This window comes from Agelaius phoeniceus, chromosome 11, assembly GCF_051311805.1.
Source record: "Agelaius phoeniceus isolate bAgePho1 chromosome 11, bAgePho1.hap1, whole genome shotgun sequence".
NCBI classification, from domain to species: Eukaryota; Metazoa; Chordata; class Aves; order Passeriformes; family Icteridae; genus Agelaius; species Agelaius phoeniceus.
The window spans coordinates 15,865,447-15,884,196 of record NC_135275.1 but is presented as its reverse complement, the minus strand read 5'-3'; the positions used below and the strand labels follow the sequence as shown (position 1 = coordinate 15,884,196).

The window sequence follows — 18,750 nt, the reverse complement described above, 5'->3', positions numbered from 1 at the left end:
GTTCAGACTCCAAATTGGCAATGAATCATTGTGCTCACACGGCCACAGGCAGGAGAGGTCTGCAGAGATTGCATTCCCCTCTCTAACTGCTCCTGCAGCAGCACTGACCAGCCCACTCCAGAATTACAGAGGAGGGAAGTAAAACTCCCTGAGCTCAGAAATCCAAATGCTGCATTAAACTGTAAAAATTCACAGTTAGCTTTGGGGATGGAAGGTGATTTCTTGGCTTAGTGTTCCTTTCTTAGAGCAAAAGGACATGATTACTCAAAAAAACTTACTGTGTTATTCCAGTAACCGGCCAGGGGGAGGGAGTGAAAAGCTCTGCTGTGGGAGGTGGCACTTCACACTCTTTTTGATACAGGAATTTGGAGGGCACATGTCCTATATAGTCAGGCTATCAGGGGAATAGAGGATGACAAATGTGACATCAGTTTTTAAATTGAGATCCAGAAGGGGTTATAGGCAGCCCACTATATTTGACTTCTCTGTGGGGCAAACTGCAAGACTCCACAGTTGAGGAGCAGAGCGAGTGAATGCCTTGAACACATTGGGGAGAGGTCCCTGAAGAAGTTTACAGGCTGCCTAAAAGAGAGCAGCATATCACTTTCCAGAATGTGTGAAAAGGCCTCTCAGAAAATATTACTTAAAAACCTGTTCTGGTTTTGGAGCAAAAAGAAAACTCTCCTTTGTGCACTACCAGGGTAGAGGTGGGACTCACCTGCCCAGGAATTTCCAGTGTTCAACTTTCACTGGTGGGACCTTTTGGGACCTCACCTATTCATAAGTGGACTGCAGAGGAGACAAAGTGTGTTTACAATACCAAATTATTCAGGATAATTAGAATGAAAGCTATTTGTGAAGGGAAGCTGAACAATCTCACAGCACTGAGTGGCCGAGTGACAAAATGGCAAATGAAATTCAATGTTGATAAATGCCAAGTGATGTACTTGGAGAAAAACAACCCTAACTATACATACATGCTGGCAGGTTCCCAATTTGCTATTGCCATACAGTGATGAGGCCTTGGGGTCACACTCAGTAGTTTTCTGGAGGTGTCAGCTGAGTGCTCAGTAGTTTTTAAAAACCAAATACTATTCTAGGAAGGAGAAAAGTAATAGAAAACTGAAAATATCACTGAACTCTGCATTAAAACCACCTGCCATATTCTGTGTACAGCTGAGGTCTTCCCATCTTGACAAGGTTATGGTAAAGGAAGATAAAAAGGTACAGAAGGGACAATTCATTGCAAGTCTGGAGTGGCTTCCCCCAAAAAATGAAGTGAATAATTTAGATTTCTTCAGATTTAAAAATGGATTATTAAGGGATTAAAAATGGATTATAAAGGCAGACAGGATCATGTGAGTAAACAGGGATGCACTTTGTAATGCAAAAAGTAGAAGGCACCAAAAGAAGTTATTCAATATGAATTAAAAGCAAAAGGAAGTCTGTTCTTGTGGAACAAATTATAGAATTCATTGCCATGGGATGCTTTGGACACCAGAAGCCTAAAAGGGTTCAAGAGACAATTAGAAATTTATTGAAGAAAGGTCTGTCAAAGACTGTTAAATGTAATGATGCCACGAAAATCTCTGGCTAGACAAGGAACAGATATAATCTGTGGCTCAGGAAGCCTTTCAGTCTCTGTTCAGTCTTGCCCTGAGCTCCTGCCCCAGTGCCCCTGTACAAGTGTGGTACCTCATCCTGTACACCACAGCAAGACAGTGCTGGAGCCACCTGAGAGCAAGCAAAAACCTCCCCTGAATGTTTTTAGTCTACTACTGAACAACTCCAAGGCTGAATACAAAGAGTTATGTCAGAGACCAGCACTGTTGATGCAGGATCTTTATTTTAAAAAGCTATTTGTTTCTCAGTATTAAATTGGGTTCTGTATTTCCAGTTTATATCAAAAATTGAAAATACACAGGACTCAAAGGAAATCTTTAAAATTCTCCATATACAAGAAAGCCCAGCTATCATCAGACAATAAAGCTGGCTACTTGCACTACGATTACCCAAAGGGAATAAGGATTCATTTCAGATGTACTTTCCAAGGGAAGATTTGTGAGTTCAAAGTCCTTTTTTCCTCTGCACAAAAAATGCTTCCTAAGCACATTCACAAAATATTTAGCTGTAATTACAGCTCAATTTAAGAGGAGGAGGGAGTATTCACACAATTTACTTTTAAAGGAATCTTCCTGTAAAAACCAACCTAACACAGCCCTAAATATGCTGCCAAAAACACAGGAAGTGACACCAAAATCTAGCAACAAACAAGTGGAGGATGTTCACCTTCCACATTGGGTAGTGTATGTGTGTGCCTAGCTTAGTCTTTCCTTTTGCAGCTTCTACCTTAAACCTCCTGCCACAGAAATTTCTGAGGAGATTTTTGATCAATTTCTTTCTTTTTCTAAACAAAATCTCATGCAGTGGCTGCCTTTATTTATTCTGCAGTATTGATCACATTATTTCAGCATCTCCTCACCATCCTCTTTTCTTCCCCCTTTAGCTGTATTTTTTTGTATGACTGCAGAATCCATCACCTCTTTTCAAAAGTTCCACAGGCATGAAGGCACGATATGGCTGTGGTGCCTTCCACCTAAGGCTAGCAGCCCTGCATGATCTGTTTTAGCTGAGATCTTATTATTTCTCCATAAAGCATTAGCTAACTCTTCCTCATAGCTGGCAGATGCAACTCCAGCACATGGACCATGGATCTGACTGGATGTGAGAAGCTGCACTGCAGCCACTCCAACAGCTACTGAATAAATGTAACCTTGGGTCCACTGTCCCTCAGCCACTGCCCAAGCTGGGGCTCTGACCTCTGAGTCAGTTTGGGCACTTGAGAAACATTTTACATATAGGTTCTGTGAAAAATCCTGGTTCAAATCAGGCCCACGAGGCCTCAGCAGGGCAGAACACCAGCACTGAAGGGGAGCTGGGAGGTTCATCCCAAACAGAGATCACCTTGTTCCTATTGCTACTCCTTACTCCAGCAGGAGATTTCATTTACATTTAGGAAGCTGAGCCCTCAGCTATGGAGAAATGAATCTGGAGTAGCTATCCTGACTTCAAAGCAGACACTCCAAGTTTTAAGCCAGCACGGAGAATAGAATTTGGTGCACGCAGTGCAGTCGGAGTTTAACTTCTCTTTGGAGGGGACCCTGTGCTCCCCAGAATGGGCCTAATTGGCCAAAGCTCTCTCCAACTAGCTGCCACAGCACAGCACTCACAGCAGGGAACTCCAGGAGGAAGGGAAAAAATAAGGCTATTAGAGCAGTGTTTTTCTTTGCTAAAACACAGGCAGAAGGTGTCCAACATTTGTTAATAGCAGTGATTCTGTGACAGCTGAAGCAAAGCTTGCTTAAAGCCAGATCAAGTTTACAGATGTGTTGTTGATTATTTTGAATAATTAAATGGTGTAAAACCCAGCTGTGATGAATAGCACTGGGGTCACAATTCATAAATAATTGAGAAGAGTGAGTTGCATTTGATCATCCTGATCAAATTCTACTCTCTGGAGAATAAATGTTTGTCCTGAATACCATCAACATTGTTAAATGCCTCAATATTCCTGCTCAGCCATCCAGCCAGCAGTCAATTGAACTAAATCACTTTAACACCTTACACATTTGCCTTCCTCATGAATACAAAATGTTTCTAACTTACACAACGCTTTTTTGGCATCAGACAAAGCAGACACTCTTTATAGACAGTAACCAAACAGCAACAATAAACGTTTTAAATGATCCCATTAAAAACAATTCCTGCATACAATCTTGTCTTTACAGTGCAGTAAGCAAAGAAGCTGTAGATATAAGGCCACCTATTTGGGTTCAGTGCCTTGTTTGCAAGCAGAGCTGCTGCTCTGGTTCACAGGCAGCAGGCAAACACACTTTCTTTTGCTCATGGAGAAGCCAGAAGTGCAACTCCATGTGGTTTCCTGGGGCTTCTCCTGTTTCTCAGTACTTGCAAATGTTCAGCAGTGACTGATTAGACTGAGTGAAGGAAAAGTCTGACTCTGCTGTCTTATGCTGCATGATGTTTACCAGGCTTGCATAATATGGGTTTGGTAACCCAGAGGTAAAAAACTACTTTTACTCCATTGGAATTATCTCCAAATGACAGCATATTTATAGGTCAGAATCTGTTCTATACATGTAACAAGATGAAAATTTAAAAATAGTCACTTTAGGTAAATACCACCAACTAAACCCCAAATCCTTTCTCCTTGGTTTTACTAGAAGAAAATAATAAATGGCTTCAACAGCAGTCTCTCCTGTCTGAACAGAGCATGAACAAGGACTCAAGGAACTAACTCACAGTTTGGGTTTTCATCAAAGACCAAATTCTACTATTTTATTCATTGCAAGCACTGTTTCACTGGAGGGATATATGACTTTTCAGATGACTAAGAGAAGCAAATTCTGCAGCAAGAAGAGCAAAATAGTTGTAAGAAAACCCTCAAGTTAAAAATGACTGTTTGTATCTTCATGTTTTTCCTGGGGGCTTGCAGGCAGCTTTTCCTATTTAAGAAAAACCCAGGAGGGCTCCCCCTTAAAGGCACCAAATCTGTGGTGGTTAGAAAGCATCTGTAAATGTCCAGTCCCACACTGCTCATAGCTGGTAGAAAATTGGTATCATCCTGTTTCTTCTGATACATTTGAGCACTGCATTTACCTGACATGACAGCCTCACACAGATGTCACATGGTCCCCAATTATTAATACACAATTAACTTTAGGAAAACAACATTTTAAAGGTGGGTCATTAAATCATACCTCAAAGTCTTCTGAGAACCCGTGCTGGTTATTAGAATACAGCTCACTGATGTGTTTAACAAACTGCTTGACTGGAATTGCTTCCATATCATCTGTAGAACAAAAAAAAAGAGATACTCAGAGTTGCTCTTTGTTTCATACATAAAATTTGAGGAGAGGAAGTCTTCACTTGATATCATTTAGATCAGAGTTCCCAGGGGCAGAGCTAGTTCAGTATGCAGTAATAAGAAATCTTGATAAATCTGGCCAGTTTTGAGGTAAACAAATTATTGTATTTCCAATTCTAAGCACTACAATTATAAACACTGAGAGCCTGTTCCCCTGGGATGCTGATTTACAAACAATTTAAGTTCAAGGATAATCAGCTCTTGCTCAGTTTGAAGATGGCTGTGGATGGGATGAAGAAACCTCCTCTCCTCCACATTATATAAAAAGAACCGAAGAGACCCCCAATGTGAAAATTCAGTTGACAATTATTCCCAGTAAGTTTTACCAGACTGAGCAAACACACAAGCCTTTCTGATTAAAGTTATTAACCTTTTTCCCTTTCACACAATAATGTAGAATCCAAACGGGCTTATGAAACTGCTTCTAAGCAAAAGAGCAGGCAACCACAACAGCCACTCTGATTTGAGTTCTCTCTCAAGCCAAACATTATTTATAACATTGAATATTATTGAGTATCCCACTGGACCATTTGCTCTTGCACAGCACAGTGCAGTGCCACCTAATATACCAGTACATCACCCTTATATGTCTTCTTACAAGAAAGAAGTTGAAGACCCAAACTGAAGACAAACAAGACTGTTTTGAGCACCTGGGACTCCAGGCAGATTCTAATAAAGCTGGGGTGTAGGATGGCTGCCTTATTCCTCTATTTACCTCTTAAAAAAGGCCTGGATATTGTTATGACCACCACTGCAGTTGGCAGAAAAACTGTGCTTGCCAAGATTTACCAGTTAATATTTTCCATCTGGCATTTAGAAAATGCAAATTGCTATACAACTGTGATTACTTTCAGCATATGAAATAATCTATTGCCTGATGGCTACTATTGTCTGATTGTGTGATTTTATGGCAATACCCTATATTTATATAATCCATTTATTATTCTTCTGAAGATAGCATCCAGGTTATGTTTACTCCCAGTAATTCAGTGGTGTATTTTTGCTCCCATTTAGCAGACATATGGTTTGGTGCTACAGCTGCATTATAATCTGGATTCTTTTCCTTTTAAACATCTACATTATGATAGAAAAAATCCAAATATTTCTACAGATACTTAGCAAAATTTAACGATAAATAAATAGATGTGACATTTACTGTATTCAGAGTGAAAGATCTTTGGCAGCTAAAACCTCTAAGCTGTCACATATGCTTTTCTTAGCAAAGGGTATGAAGATCTGTATGTGTAAATGAGGTTCTACTTTGGCAAGAATTTTATAGATCCCTGACAATCTGATTTCTTTGCAGCTGATGGCAGTTAATATTGACCATGTCATTACTTCTCTCCTTTTATTTTATAAGGTAACGCTCTAAGGTGGCTTTTTGCATCTATTGACATTTTCAGATCTTAATCAGCTCTCTTCTATTTTATTTACAAGGGCCAATTGTTAAAGATATGTTTGCAATCTGGTCACCTCACAGTATAGTAATGCTACTTTAATTAACCACATGCTCATTTACTGAATAATACAGAATTCAAAACATTTGACAAGTGTATGCTCTTCTTAGCAAAATGCTGCAGCCTGCAGAAATGCCGGAATTTAAAAATATTTCAGTGGTAACATTTATTCTATATAATATTTGGAATATCATAATCTCATAGCATTTATATCAAGATTTTCACAGCCAAGACATTTGAATAGAATGATCTATAGTAATCATAGAAATCTATAGAAAGAACCTGTAAAACAGTATTTTCTCTTCTGAAAAGTAACCCATACATCCTAGATTTCCTTGAAAATAGCTTCTGCTACGATAGCAATTGCATTTAATCCCACAAGAGAAGCTCCACAGTTATAATTTGGGTTTTTTCCTTGTGTAGTTTTAGCTCAACTGAGACCAACCAAGGTAAAGGATTGGCTGCAGCAGACCGGTGTGTCTGAGCTAATTTTGCAGAAGGCAGAATTTAACTTTAATTGTGATCTGTGAGCCAAAAAATACATTAGAGATAACATGCTCTCCAGTTCATTGAATTCCCACCAATTTCAAGGATGGGTCTGCACCAGAAATTCATGGCAAAGTGTGGTTAGTTTTCTTTTTATCATCATCACTGCATGGTGGCAGTATGTCTCCACCTTTATGCCCACTGCTACTTCACTTCTCTCTTGTTAACTGTCCTTTAGTGCTTCTCCTCCTTTTTTCCTCTTCTGCATTTTCATTCTAACTCCCTTCAGAAGCCTTAACCCCAGTTGCTCACCATATTTGATGACATGGGTAACAATTACACATCAAATAATTAAAAAGGAAGTATTGTTGACATATGAGCTCACTGGGTCAGAGGGAAATGAAGGTGCCCATCATCTCAGGAAAACCACGCTGGAGCAAATATAATTATTACACATCAGAAAGATTAAAATCAGGACTGTGAACATTAGAAACTTAAAGAACAGTTTAAGGTTTCCAGCTTTCAAACTGGTGGGGTAACATGGCACAGCCCTGAGGGGATGGGCAACCCACAGGGGGGTGGGATGTGGCTGGTCCTCTCTGCACAGCCACTTGCTCCAGCTGATGGCCACAGGAAGGCAGCTGCACAGGAGATAGAGCCTATCACATGAACCAGTGCAACAGGAAAATGCTGAAGCAATCTGGGCTGGAATTTTTCTATTCATGACCTCCAATTCCAAATTCCTGCTAGGAACACAAATCACTTTAGCTGGATAGAGGCATGCTTGGGCATGGGCAGCTTGCCAGGCCTCTGGTAGAATGTGTGCTAACACACCCAGCACTCTGGAATGGCCTGAGCTGGTGCTATCTGGAGATGGCTGTGACCTCCTCCAGGAAAACCAACAGATGTAGCTAGATGCACAGAATCTGATTTTCCTTTAGCTATAGTCAGCCCACAGGCTTTGGTTAAGCCTTCTTTCCATCTCACAGCAAACAGACTTAAATGACTGTAATTCTTTTAGTTGATTGAAGAGATTAATAGAATCCTATAATGGCTAATTAGCAGCTCTCCATTGTTCTGTGCATATTCACTTTTACACTATATACTCCTTCCCATCAAGAAGCTGGAGTGACATTTGATATTGTCAGTGCAATCCTTACGTTATGAATGACCTACACATTATTCAAAGAGAAGAGGGAGGTGGTTTAATAACACACCTTCACCTCTAACACTGCAGATATAATTACATTTCTGTCTAGCTTGGGTTTAGCCATCTGTTTTATCAGTGTCAATAAAGTGATTTTGGATTTACTTCACTGTGAAATATGAGCTGAATGTGGCACCATAATAATGTACTAACCCTTTGTGTTACACAGAGAAAGAAGTACACTCAGATGGACAATATTTTAGTAATATTTTTTATAATTAGATACTACCAAAGCTGACATGTGGTGGGGTATGTTTAATTTCTGTGCTAAATATTGAATATATTGGTGGAGTTCTCATCTTGACTTGCTGGCCCAAGTCAAGCACCTGAGAGGAGTATCAAATAAACCCAAAGGGGAGCACAAGGCAGCTCATTTCCTGCCACAAAGAGACAATGCCAAGAAGAAAATCATGTTTGTTTAAAAAAATGACTGTAGAGGAAAACCTTCACTAACACCTCCTTTTTAAAGAAATGGCAATTGCAAATGCAGAATATTTAACACATTCCTTTATAAGACAGACACCTTCAAAAGAAGCCCAAAGCATAAAGAAGCAATAAGGTTGGAACAGGGTTACATTTTAAGTTTGGATAATTAGTAATCCTACCAGGAAGGATTTTCCCATAGCTCCTACTTAATAAGCTGCCTTTGTAATGTTAAAGCAATAGGGGCCAATTTTCAAAGAAAAATAGGATATCCTATCAGAAATGACATTTCCACATAATAGGGTCTCAGATTCATTTTGATTCATTTATAGTCTGAGAGCTCACCGGATAGTTTAGTGGCATTGTATTAGAATAGATGGGTTTGGGTCAGGAATTAATGAAGAAGGTCAAAACCAAAGTGCTTCCTCATATTACCTTTATTTAGATGGAGTTTTGGTGTTTCTGAACACCAGATGTTTGACACATGAAATAGTCTTGGTAAGAAAATTCTCCGTGTCTTTTGTTCTGTCTCTAAAGGCTTTCTGCTCTTCAGCTATTACCTTAGCCAGCCTCCTAAATCCAATATACTCCCTGCATCTTGTGCCTTATTCTAAATGTGAAAGCTTATTTGGTTGGTTTGTGGTTCCCTGCTCTTCAGTCTCTCATTTACTAAGCCACCTGGATTCATGTGCCATGGCTGTCACGTGCCTTGGTCCATCTGCTCCCACAGCAGCCTCTGAATGCTCTGTGCCATCTCTGCATCCCAGGAGCACCTCCATCAATCCTCAGTGTGCTCTTCACAGCTGGCTCCAGCCAAGGAATGAAGGGATTCTCCCACTGCCCTCTCCCTGCCTGGGGGGCTGAGCAGTGATCTGAATCCACCTGCTGAGCTGGCTGATGACTGTAAGAAAGGATTTCTTGATTCGTGGGGAAGGGGAAGAATTATTTGTTAGTGGGGTAGCTGGGTTGATCCTACTCATTAGGATGACAAATAGTGAAGTGACAGAGAAACTTCTCTTTCTGAAGGCAGCACAAACCTAACTTGGCTTATGATGATCATTAAACTAGTGACATGGTTAGGGACATTGATCCTGAACATAGAGAATCCACTATGAACAGTGTATCCTTGCAGTTCTCATTTTCTGCAAAAAAGTCTTCCCAAAATATCTACCAGTGGGATTGTAACAGGACTGGATTTCATCTCTTAACTCACTGAAAAATAACATATATGAAAAATGCTTTCCCATACCCACAGCAAACAAGCACCTTTCTGTTCTCAGCAACACTAAACCCTGGGATGCTACTTCATCTTTCACTCTCTTACTCTCCATTTCTAGGAAGAACATTGAATGCAATCATTTTTTAAAAGATATTTATTTATTATTAACTACCTTCAGTTTCATGGGTTTTTTTACTTTTTACAAGGCAGGATGGAAAAATTCTGCAAGCAGCTGGAATACCTAGCGTCAATATTTAGGATGCATTTTACTTAAAATGGAATCTAAGAGCCATTGCATAAGCAACAATACATACCAGAGTGAAGGCTGCCAGAGCTATGGCAGCAGGAATGACCATGTGGAGTGTGATATTCTGTCTCTACAAGAGTGCCTGAGCACATAGAATACTGCAAGAATGAATAGCACACCCTGGGGCAAAATTCTGCCCCAACAGAGGTTATTAAAAATTCCCATCAACTCAAATGTCCACCTCTAGAGAAAAGCTAAGACAAAATGATATAAATCATGCAGATTGAGCATCCACTCCAAAGTGCACCTACTTAAAAGGGCTTGAAACTTCACACACTGCTCAAATTTTGGCACAGATTGAATTTGAAATGCCTGAGCAGACAGAAACAGCCAGCTCCTGCCCTAAGTCACCCAAACACTGGACTCTACCAGTAATTCCACACATAAAGCAGGGCAGTACCCAGCTTTCTTCAGACCATTTCAGATTTCATGCAGTTGAATTATATTGTCAGAGCCTTTAATTCTGCAGTATACTGGCTTTTCCTGCATAACTATTTAAAATAAGAATGCAAATAAAGCCATTGTATTTTAAGTGCAATAATTAATCTTTCTGACTGATTGCATTTACTTGCTGTATAAAAATTTTCAGAAATATAATAAGTTTTATTTGTATAACGTTAGTATAAATTAATTTATGATAAAACAAAGTCATTAAAAAGCCTCAGTATTGAGAAGGTGTCTGCCTTCTGTGGAGATCAAATCTCCATAAATACTATAAAGACTATGCAATAGATTTCATTCTAGGACATCAAAATACCTGCTGAATATCTCTTAAGGGTGGCATCCTCCTGAAGTCACTGACCTCAATAATTAAGACAAATTATAAATTAAAATGAATTAAGATGAATAAGAACTCATTAAGAGTTGATTACTGTGAGCACTATTCCTCATTATTGCTCACTTCTTTGTACTCGTGTGTTTATGAAGTATAATTTTTTTAATAAAAAGCACCTTTCAAAGTGAAAAGGCATGGAAAGCACTTTGAACACATTTGAAAGTCCTGGAAAGATGGGCATGCTGAAAGAAAAACAGGAGTCCTTTCAGCAAGATAATTGTTATCTATTTGTTATAATCAAGTCAAATGAACACAAGGGCAGGCTTCTGATAATGGGAAGACATATGAAAAAGCAGAATATGAAAAACCACCTGTGCAATTCTGAAGCTACATTCATCTCTCTTGCTTCATGACTTAATCTACTACAATGCTATTAGCCATGTGTCACTCAGGAATATAAAGATGTTAATGATAAAATTTTATACATGTCAAAATAAGAGCTCACTTTAAATCTGCTTGTACAAAGATTAGGTTATCATTAATTATAAATGTAATAGCAATACACTTCTTGCCTTTAAGCAAAAAGCCAATTTCAGTCCAAGAGAATGAAATAATGTGAATTTTTCCTTAGCCCAGATATTAAACATGATCTTATTTGGTATTGCTAGGTAAGGAACACAATTTTTATCTCACACATTTCCATCCTCAGGTCCTAGTCCTGCCCTCAATTACACACAAGCCTTATATTGGAGTCATGAAGATCCAACCCCAGGGCTCTGCCTCCCAGTGTAACAGCTCTCAGAAAAGGATCTATCTGCATTTCACATGGCCACCATAAAAACACATTCTTTTGTGTTGTAGTCAACCCCTGAAGCCTCCACTAGAAGAACCACAACTAGATATCATTCCATAAATTCTACAGTGTACTACTGCAGGAGCAGGGCAGGTACCAGAGTAAAAGGTAGGCGGATGTTCCCTAAAATACCTTGATGTTTTCTTGGCTTCAGAGGACGGCTGTGTTTGCCATATTGCACTCATGAATTTAATTGAAGCTGAAGATAGGTACAATTCACAATATGGTGCTGGAACATAAATCCACAGGGAGCAGAGAGCAGAAATAAAGTCTTAAGCAGCTGAAGAGCAGCACCTCTGTGCTCAGTGAAGAGCTTCATGCCCTTGAGAAAGGAGCCCTCGGCTGCAGTTCCTGTTCCTCCCAAGGCTCACTGTGCTCAGTGCACTGGCACTGTCTACCCTGGGCTCTGCTCTTCAGCTCTGGGGATGCAACTTGAGACAGCCACATCTTAGCAGAAAACACTAAGATACCTGTGCTGGGAACCTGCAGCTTCCTCGTCATATGAGATGCTCATTACTGTCTCTTAACAGAAACAGTTTGTCAAAGGGTGGATGCTACCAGAACACAGCAGCTGAGCCTGTAAAAAACACATCAAGTCTGACCCCTGGCATTTGGCAGGAAAGGTTCAAGGCACTATTCAAGTTATTGAAGAGCTAAGAATTATAGGATGGACTCATGATGGGACTCCCTGTAACCATGAAGAGATAGAAGGAATAAAGAGGGTCATGAGTGCTCTGGCCTTTACACCCTGGTGAGTGTGAGGTGGCAAAGCAGCTTTTCATTGCTATTCCTCTATTTCCTGGACTTGTACACACATACTGAGACATTCTTGGAGAACCATGAGTATTTCTCCATCAGATTTTGTAGTTTTTAAAAATACATTATTAATATGACAAGTTTAAAAATTATTTTACTGTCATTTAAACCTAAAAGTGAACATACCATGATCTGACAACTGGGAAATGTTTCCTAAGTCTTGTAGTCTAGACACAGCTGAAATGATTGGCATCACCTCTGAGAAATTTTACTTATACTGAAAAGATAAGATGTGAAATACTTCTGGAAAATATGGTAAATGAATCAGCTGCATTGGCCAGCTGTTTTGTTCTTTATGATCTGTGCTCTCTGGACTGTGGTCAAAACTACCCAGAGTTTTGAGCTTTCCTATCAGGTCCATCCTCAAGTAGCTCTGTACTGACCTCACCTCAAGTCCCACAGACATCAGTGCCACAGCATCCATTGTGCCCATGGGCTGGGCAAGGGAGCAGTAAAGTCACAGCAAGATCCAGAACAATGCTCCACCCAAGAGCAGGAAAACTCTGACACAAAGGAGAGGAGGAGGCTAGAAGTGGAATTTTTATTCATGTCACTGTTTGATATAATCTAAGTGGCACAGAGCTGCACTTCTGCAGTGCTGTTGGGGAGCAGGTCTTGCTAGGAGAAGAAAGGAGAACTGCCAAGAGATGTGGATGCATTTTGGCTTCATGGCTGCAAAACACACAGGTCTGCAGCTGTGATGCTGCTGTTGTTACTTTCCTGACTCTGCTGGAAAGGATCAAGTCCAGAAAGATCCAGAAAGTCAGTCAGATAGTGACCCAGCAATAGGAAGAGCAAACAAACAGAAGCAGGAGCAGCTTTGCTGAATGAGATCCTGCAAGAGCAAATGTTTTAGAGAAGAGATCCAGGCAAAGATGATGTGTATGCTAAAATTACCTGAGCATGGAGACAAAGGGAGAAGATACAGAGAATTAATTTTGTTAGGCAGAATGGCAGGGGAGTTTTCAGAAATCTGCCATTGATTACAGATGCATAACTATTAGGTGCAAGGCTTATGTGAGTTGAGATTCATACCTCAGATGTAATATCCAGTGGGTGACTCAGATAATGACAACTCCTTTGTCCTGTGTTTCTCCAGATCAAGCAGTGCAGATAATTATGAATAAGGATAATGATTTGGATCTCAGGGAGAATTTGCAGATAGGCACACACCAATGGGTGATGTGGCTTCCTGCACAATAATTAAGTATGTAGCCAAGGGAAGTGAAATAGAAAATGGATAAAATGATTCCTCTGCAAGAAGATTTTTTAGATGTCACACCTGAAAAGTCACACTGTGTGCCTAGAGCAGGTAGCTGGCAGTCTGATTTAGAGGTCACAGATCTGAGAAAACAGAGGGTTTGCATAACCAAGAGCAGGACATGGTGCAGAAATCAACACAAACACTACCTCTGATTGTGCCAACGCCATGGAGCAGAGCAGTGGCACACAGAAACACCAGTGCCCTTCTGAAACCTTGAGCTGTGTCAGGACCTTGCTGTGCCTGCCCCCCAGGCACACCTGGGCCAGGACCAGTGAACCCAGACCCCCTCAGTTCCCTCTGCCCAGAAGCTCACTGTGTGCTGAGATGGGTCTTGGCAAACCTGCTGGGCACCTTCAGCCCCTCTGCTGCTCTAAATTGCCAGCAGTGTGGCTGCTTGCTCTTCACCAGGGGTGGAACTTGGTCCACTGAACTGTAGGAGGTAGAGGCACAGTCCCACAGGGACCTAGGCAAATTCCTCCTGTAAAGATGGGGTTTCACAATCTAACAAGGTTACTTTAAAAAGCTTCTTTCTGTGAAAATGCCACTTACATTTTGCTTCTAATATCAACATGGCAAGTAAGACTTTCTCACACCCTGCGGCAGCTTCCAGAGGAAAAGTTCAGAGGCTTATCATTTCATCAGTTGCCATCAGTTTAAAGGAGAATTTTGTCATTTCATGTTCTTAAGGCATTTCAGTGGGCTGTCTATGTGGGAGCAGCAGCTGACGTCAGGGAAGACTGTCATGTAGCAACAGGTATATGGGGGAAACCAGCCCACTTCTACAGCTCCAAACAAGGCAAATGCCTCTGAGAGCTTCCAGATCTTTCAAGGCAGTATCTGCCATATTTGGAAAAAGCCAACAGAGCTGGAAATTTTCTCTACTAACTAGAGCCTCATGGCTGAAAGTATCCATGTATTACCTATTATCCCTGTACAGGTAATAATACACACAGAGGGAGGCACTTACAGAGGGAATTTGGCTTTTGGTGGCCTAAATAGCTTTAATGTCAGTGTCAGGATGTTCAAATTCACCAGTTCATTCTTTTTTAAGGTTTTCTGGGCATCATTCAACTTCAGATTAAGGTCTCTTCATTTGGATGTCTGTATGCAGGTGTTTCTCTATACCCATTATATCCACAAAAATGTTGTCATTAGATTGGGAATTCAAGGGTTGGATTCACTCTTGTGACCAACTAGACTAAACCTCTTTCTAAGGCCCAGTTCTTGATGTCCCTTAAGGATCATCAGCAATCCTTGCAGATTTTTAACTGCAAAGCTGCTCAAGGTGTCCTGCAGCATTTGCTCAGGGGATGCCTTAATCTGCAGTGCCCCTTATCAGGGGTGAGCATTTCTGAGGCTGAGCACACCACAGGGAGCACTGCAGTGACAGTAGCATCATGTACCTCACAAAGCTGCTGTGGTCCCATAGCCTGGCTTACTCTAGTCATGGGAAATGTCCCCAAAAGATTTTATTCTGTTCCCAGTCACTTTCTGCTATGTGCCAGAAGGACTGCTGGAGAAGCACTGGTGCACACGCTGCCCTGACAGTACCTGCTGCCTGCCTGGTTTTAATGGAATTTCCTCAGCCTATGCTACAATTTATATGAATGCACTCCAGTCTTAATGGACTGACCACCAAAACATCTCTGTGCAACAGGGAAGAACCACTGTCTCAACAACACACACTGCAGCATGAGAAGATGGAGCTTTCTACTGGTTTCTTATATCTAAGAAAAAAATTGTCTCAATTATACAGTAAAAATACTACACATTGGCCAAAAAGGTTTTTGTCTGAAGGGAGAATTTTTCTCCTTCCAGTGCCTTGTAGACATAATCCCCTGGGTTTATGCTGTGCCAGAGTCCAGCTTAGCCCAGCCTGCCCTTCCCCACAAGCTCCAGGGAGGTACCACAGGAGAGCAGGCATGGTGGGACCATTGAACTGACTGCCACAAGCACCCCAACAGGCATTTGCTCCTCTTGGTTTCAAGAGGAGCTTGAAACCAGCTAGCTATTTAAGTATTTATGTGAAAAATAATCACTGGTGATCTAAGATTAAAACCTGTCATCTCCTTTACCCTAAAGGAGAAGGATGACTTCTTGCTAAGGATGTGAGGTGGCCAGGACATGCATTTTAGTTTCCAACAGAAAGGAGAGGGGACAATAGCAGGTTTTCTTTATTTTCAGTGGTACAGCATCAGACTGCAAGGCAAACTGCCTAACACTTTCTGCAGGAATGTAATAGCTGACCTTTTCCACTAGTTCCCATGGGTACTTTGAAAGACTCTTTCTAGAAATAAGTCACACATGTCTACTGAATAAAATAAAGGAAAATATAACTGGACTCTTTCACTCTGCTAGGAGGCAAGTTTCTTCAGTGTCTCAGAAAAGGCTCTGAATGTTTTTTTGTAAAATGAACCTAATTAGCTGCAGATTGAAACCCAGATCGATGATGCAGATACAGAATATGACAAGGAAACTTAAAACACCTCCAAGAAACAAGTACAAGCCTTTGACAGACTGAGGTCAATATAACATTTTGGTACCTTAATTTTGCCTGTGAGCCTGACCATCATCAAACAAGGCAGCGGCTGCAAAGGCCACAGTAACACCAAGCTGCTCTCTGTCATCACAGCTTCATGGCAGCTGCATCCTGCACTTAATAATTCCCCAGGGAAATGCCTCATGAAGAGAGAATAGCACTATACACTGCTTCCAGCATCACTCTCAGTATAGCTGAGAGGAGAATTTGACCTTTGGAAACTTTATTAATACCAAATTAACAGATGGCTTTGGACTTTGAGATTGTTTGCTTATCCCTGTGTCTCACTGTCCTTTCTGAGAGCCCCAGATTCCACCTCCACACACGGTGAAAGTGGGGGCAAGGCCCCCAGTCTCGAGAGAGCAGTGGAACTGAATATCCCTGCTCTGCAACCTGCCCTGCTGGAGCAGCTGGCTTCACCCTGGATGCAATGCCTCAGTGTTTTCAAGACTTGTTACTCATGTTTTTGACATTTTGCAAAGGTTATTCTGAAATTTCTATTAAAACTAAGTGGGAGAGGTGTCTACGGAAAAATACAGCATTGGCACTCGGAGCCCCATTACAAAGCACATTAAATTAAATGAAGCAGCACCGATAGAACAAATTTCTACCAAAACCCCATGATTTATCACAAGCACAACCTTCCCTTCTTTATGTAATTAATCCAGACTCCAAGTAGCACAAACACAGGAGATTAAGGCATTCTTACCTGGAATAGGTATAATGGGAATACTTTCATTGGGGACCACACGGGGGGAACTGCTGTCCTCCACATAGAAATGAGCAGTCTGAAAACACTTTCTGTTAAAGAAAAAAGAAAAATAAAATCAGGGTGTGAAAAATTGCTCTCTAAAAAACTTTTGCACATGTTCTGTTTCTCCATTTCTGTTCCATACTTTCAGATAACTTTAAAACACTGATACACGAAAACATATGTTTGTTTTCTACAATTACAATTCTTATTCCAGATTCTGATGTGCTCTAATTCACTGACATCTGACATCCACCCATCATAAATGCCTCTATACATTATTGCTAAGTACCATAGAATATGAAATTATAATAATAAAAGTTAGTGGCTGCAAAACAGGTTTCATATACATAATTCAGAGAGTAATTCTGCACACAAGAAACACATTCAGCATACAATTCAAGCCGAAATCCACCTAGCACACTCAATTTCCAGGGAAAATACACTTAATGTAAAAGTTTCTGCTGTGTAACAACCACCACAGCATCTGTAACTGCTTCATATCATGATGTTCTGCTATGAAAGTTATCCTTCAAACATTAAGGTTTTTTGTTTGTTTGCTTTTTAACACTAATGTCATATAACCTTCATCCCATCCTCCTCCTGCAAACTTGTATTACATATGCTGGTACACAAAAATCCAATAGACACTTCCCTTGGGCCCCAGGACTCCTCTCTAAAAAGGCCTACAATGAAGAGCAGAACTTAAATCCACCTGACTCTTTTTTTTACCTGTATTTAATGCAAAGCAGAGAGCACAAGCTGGTCATCACAGAAAAGGTACTGAGTAGAATAACATCAAGAGATCCAGGGAGACTCTGCATGGTGATGTTAACTGAGGCAGGGTTTTCCAATGCCAGCGTCACTGCTCATTGCTGACTTAATGAGCTGCTTGAGGCTGGAACTGAATATTTAATGAGCCTTGCTTGGTGTGAGCAGCTATTGTGGCAGGAGAAGGGTCTGCTCTCATCTGTCGAGGCGCTAAACAAAAGCTCCCCAGCGCAGAAAGATCCCCCTCACTGTCACCCTTCAACTGCTCCTCAACACCTGGGCAAAGTTTGTGGGGGCCTGGTGAACTGTGCCTTTGGCAAGTTGCAGGTTCCCTTGCTCAATCATATTTGCACATGTGGCTTCCAGGCTGCTGCCTTGCAGTTCCTGCAGTTTGCTGCTCTGCAACTCAGGCTTTGTGCTCTCCATGCAGAGCCCATCGTCAGAGCAAAGTCATTTGTGGTGCCTTTGTTTCCAACATCCATACATGCCAGGGAGAAAAAAAGTCACTGAAAACCAAACCACTCTCTTAGGTGAAACCAGGATATAAAATTATCACAGGTGTTTGCTTTCCATGCATCTGTACTTCCTAGTGCACAGGCACAGTGCTTTGTAATGCAAGCACAAGCTATGGCAGCACAAGTACAACTTAAGACAATACAGAAGCAGGAGAGTGTGGATTTCACAGCACGCAGTCACTGTCTGGGAGCAGCTTTCTATTTTCAGGCATGATGGCTTGCATTCTGCAGAAGTTATATATTTAGTGACTATACTTTTGTTAAGAAACAGCATAAGGTGAATTTACACACGAGGATGCAGGATGTGCAGTAGTCTCACAGCATTTAAAACCATGGGTTGAACTCCCCCCGCCTCACCACTTGCTCCCTGTTCTCATTTTTTTTTGGCAGCCTTTATTTTGGACAATGAACACCCTGGGGGC

At 41.0% G+C, this 18,750-nt stretch overlaps 1 protein-coding gene across 1 annotated transcript in view; it reads right to left on the bottom strand.

The window, feature by feature from the left end:
• Window positions 1-18,750, bottom strand: part of PTPRG (protein tyrosine phosphatase receptor type G) — a 394,652-nt gene that overhangs the window by 25,861 nt on the left and 350,041 nt on the right. Inside the window, exons 14-15 of the mRNA XM_077184351.1 lie at window positions 17,001-17,092; window positions 4,779-4,870 (exon numbers count right to left, since the gene is read on the bottom strand). Of these exons, the coding sequence (XP_077040466.1) occupies window positions 4,779-4,870; window positions 17,001-17,092 (184 nt within the window). The remainder of the gene's footprint in view (window positions 1-4,778; window positions 4,871-17,000; window positions 17,093-18,750) is intronic.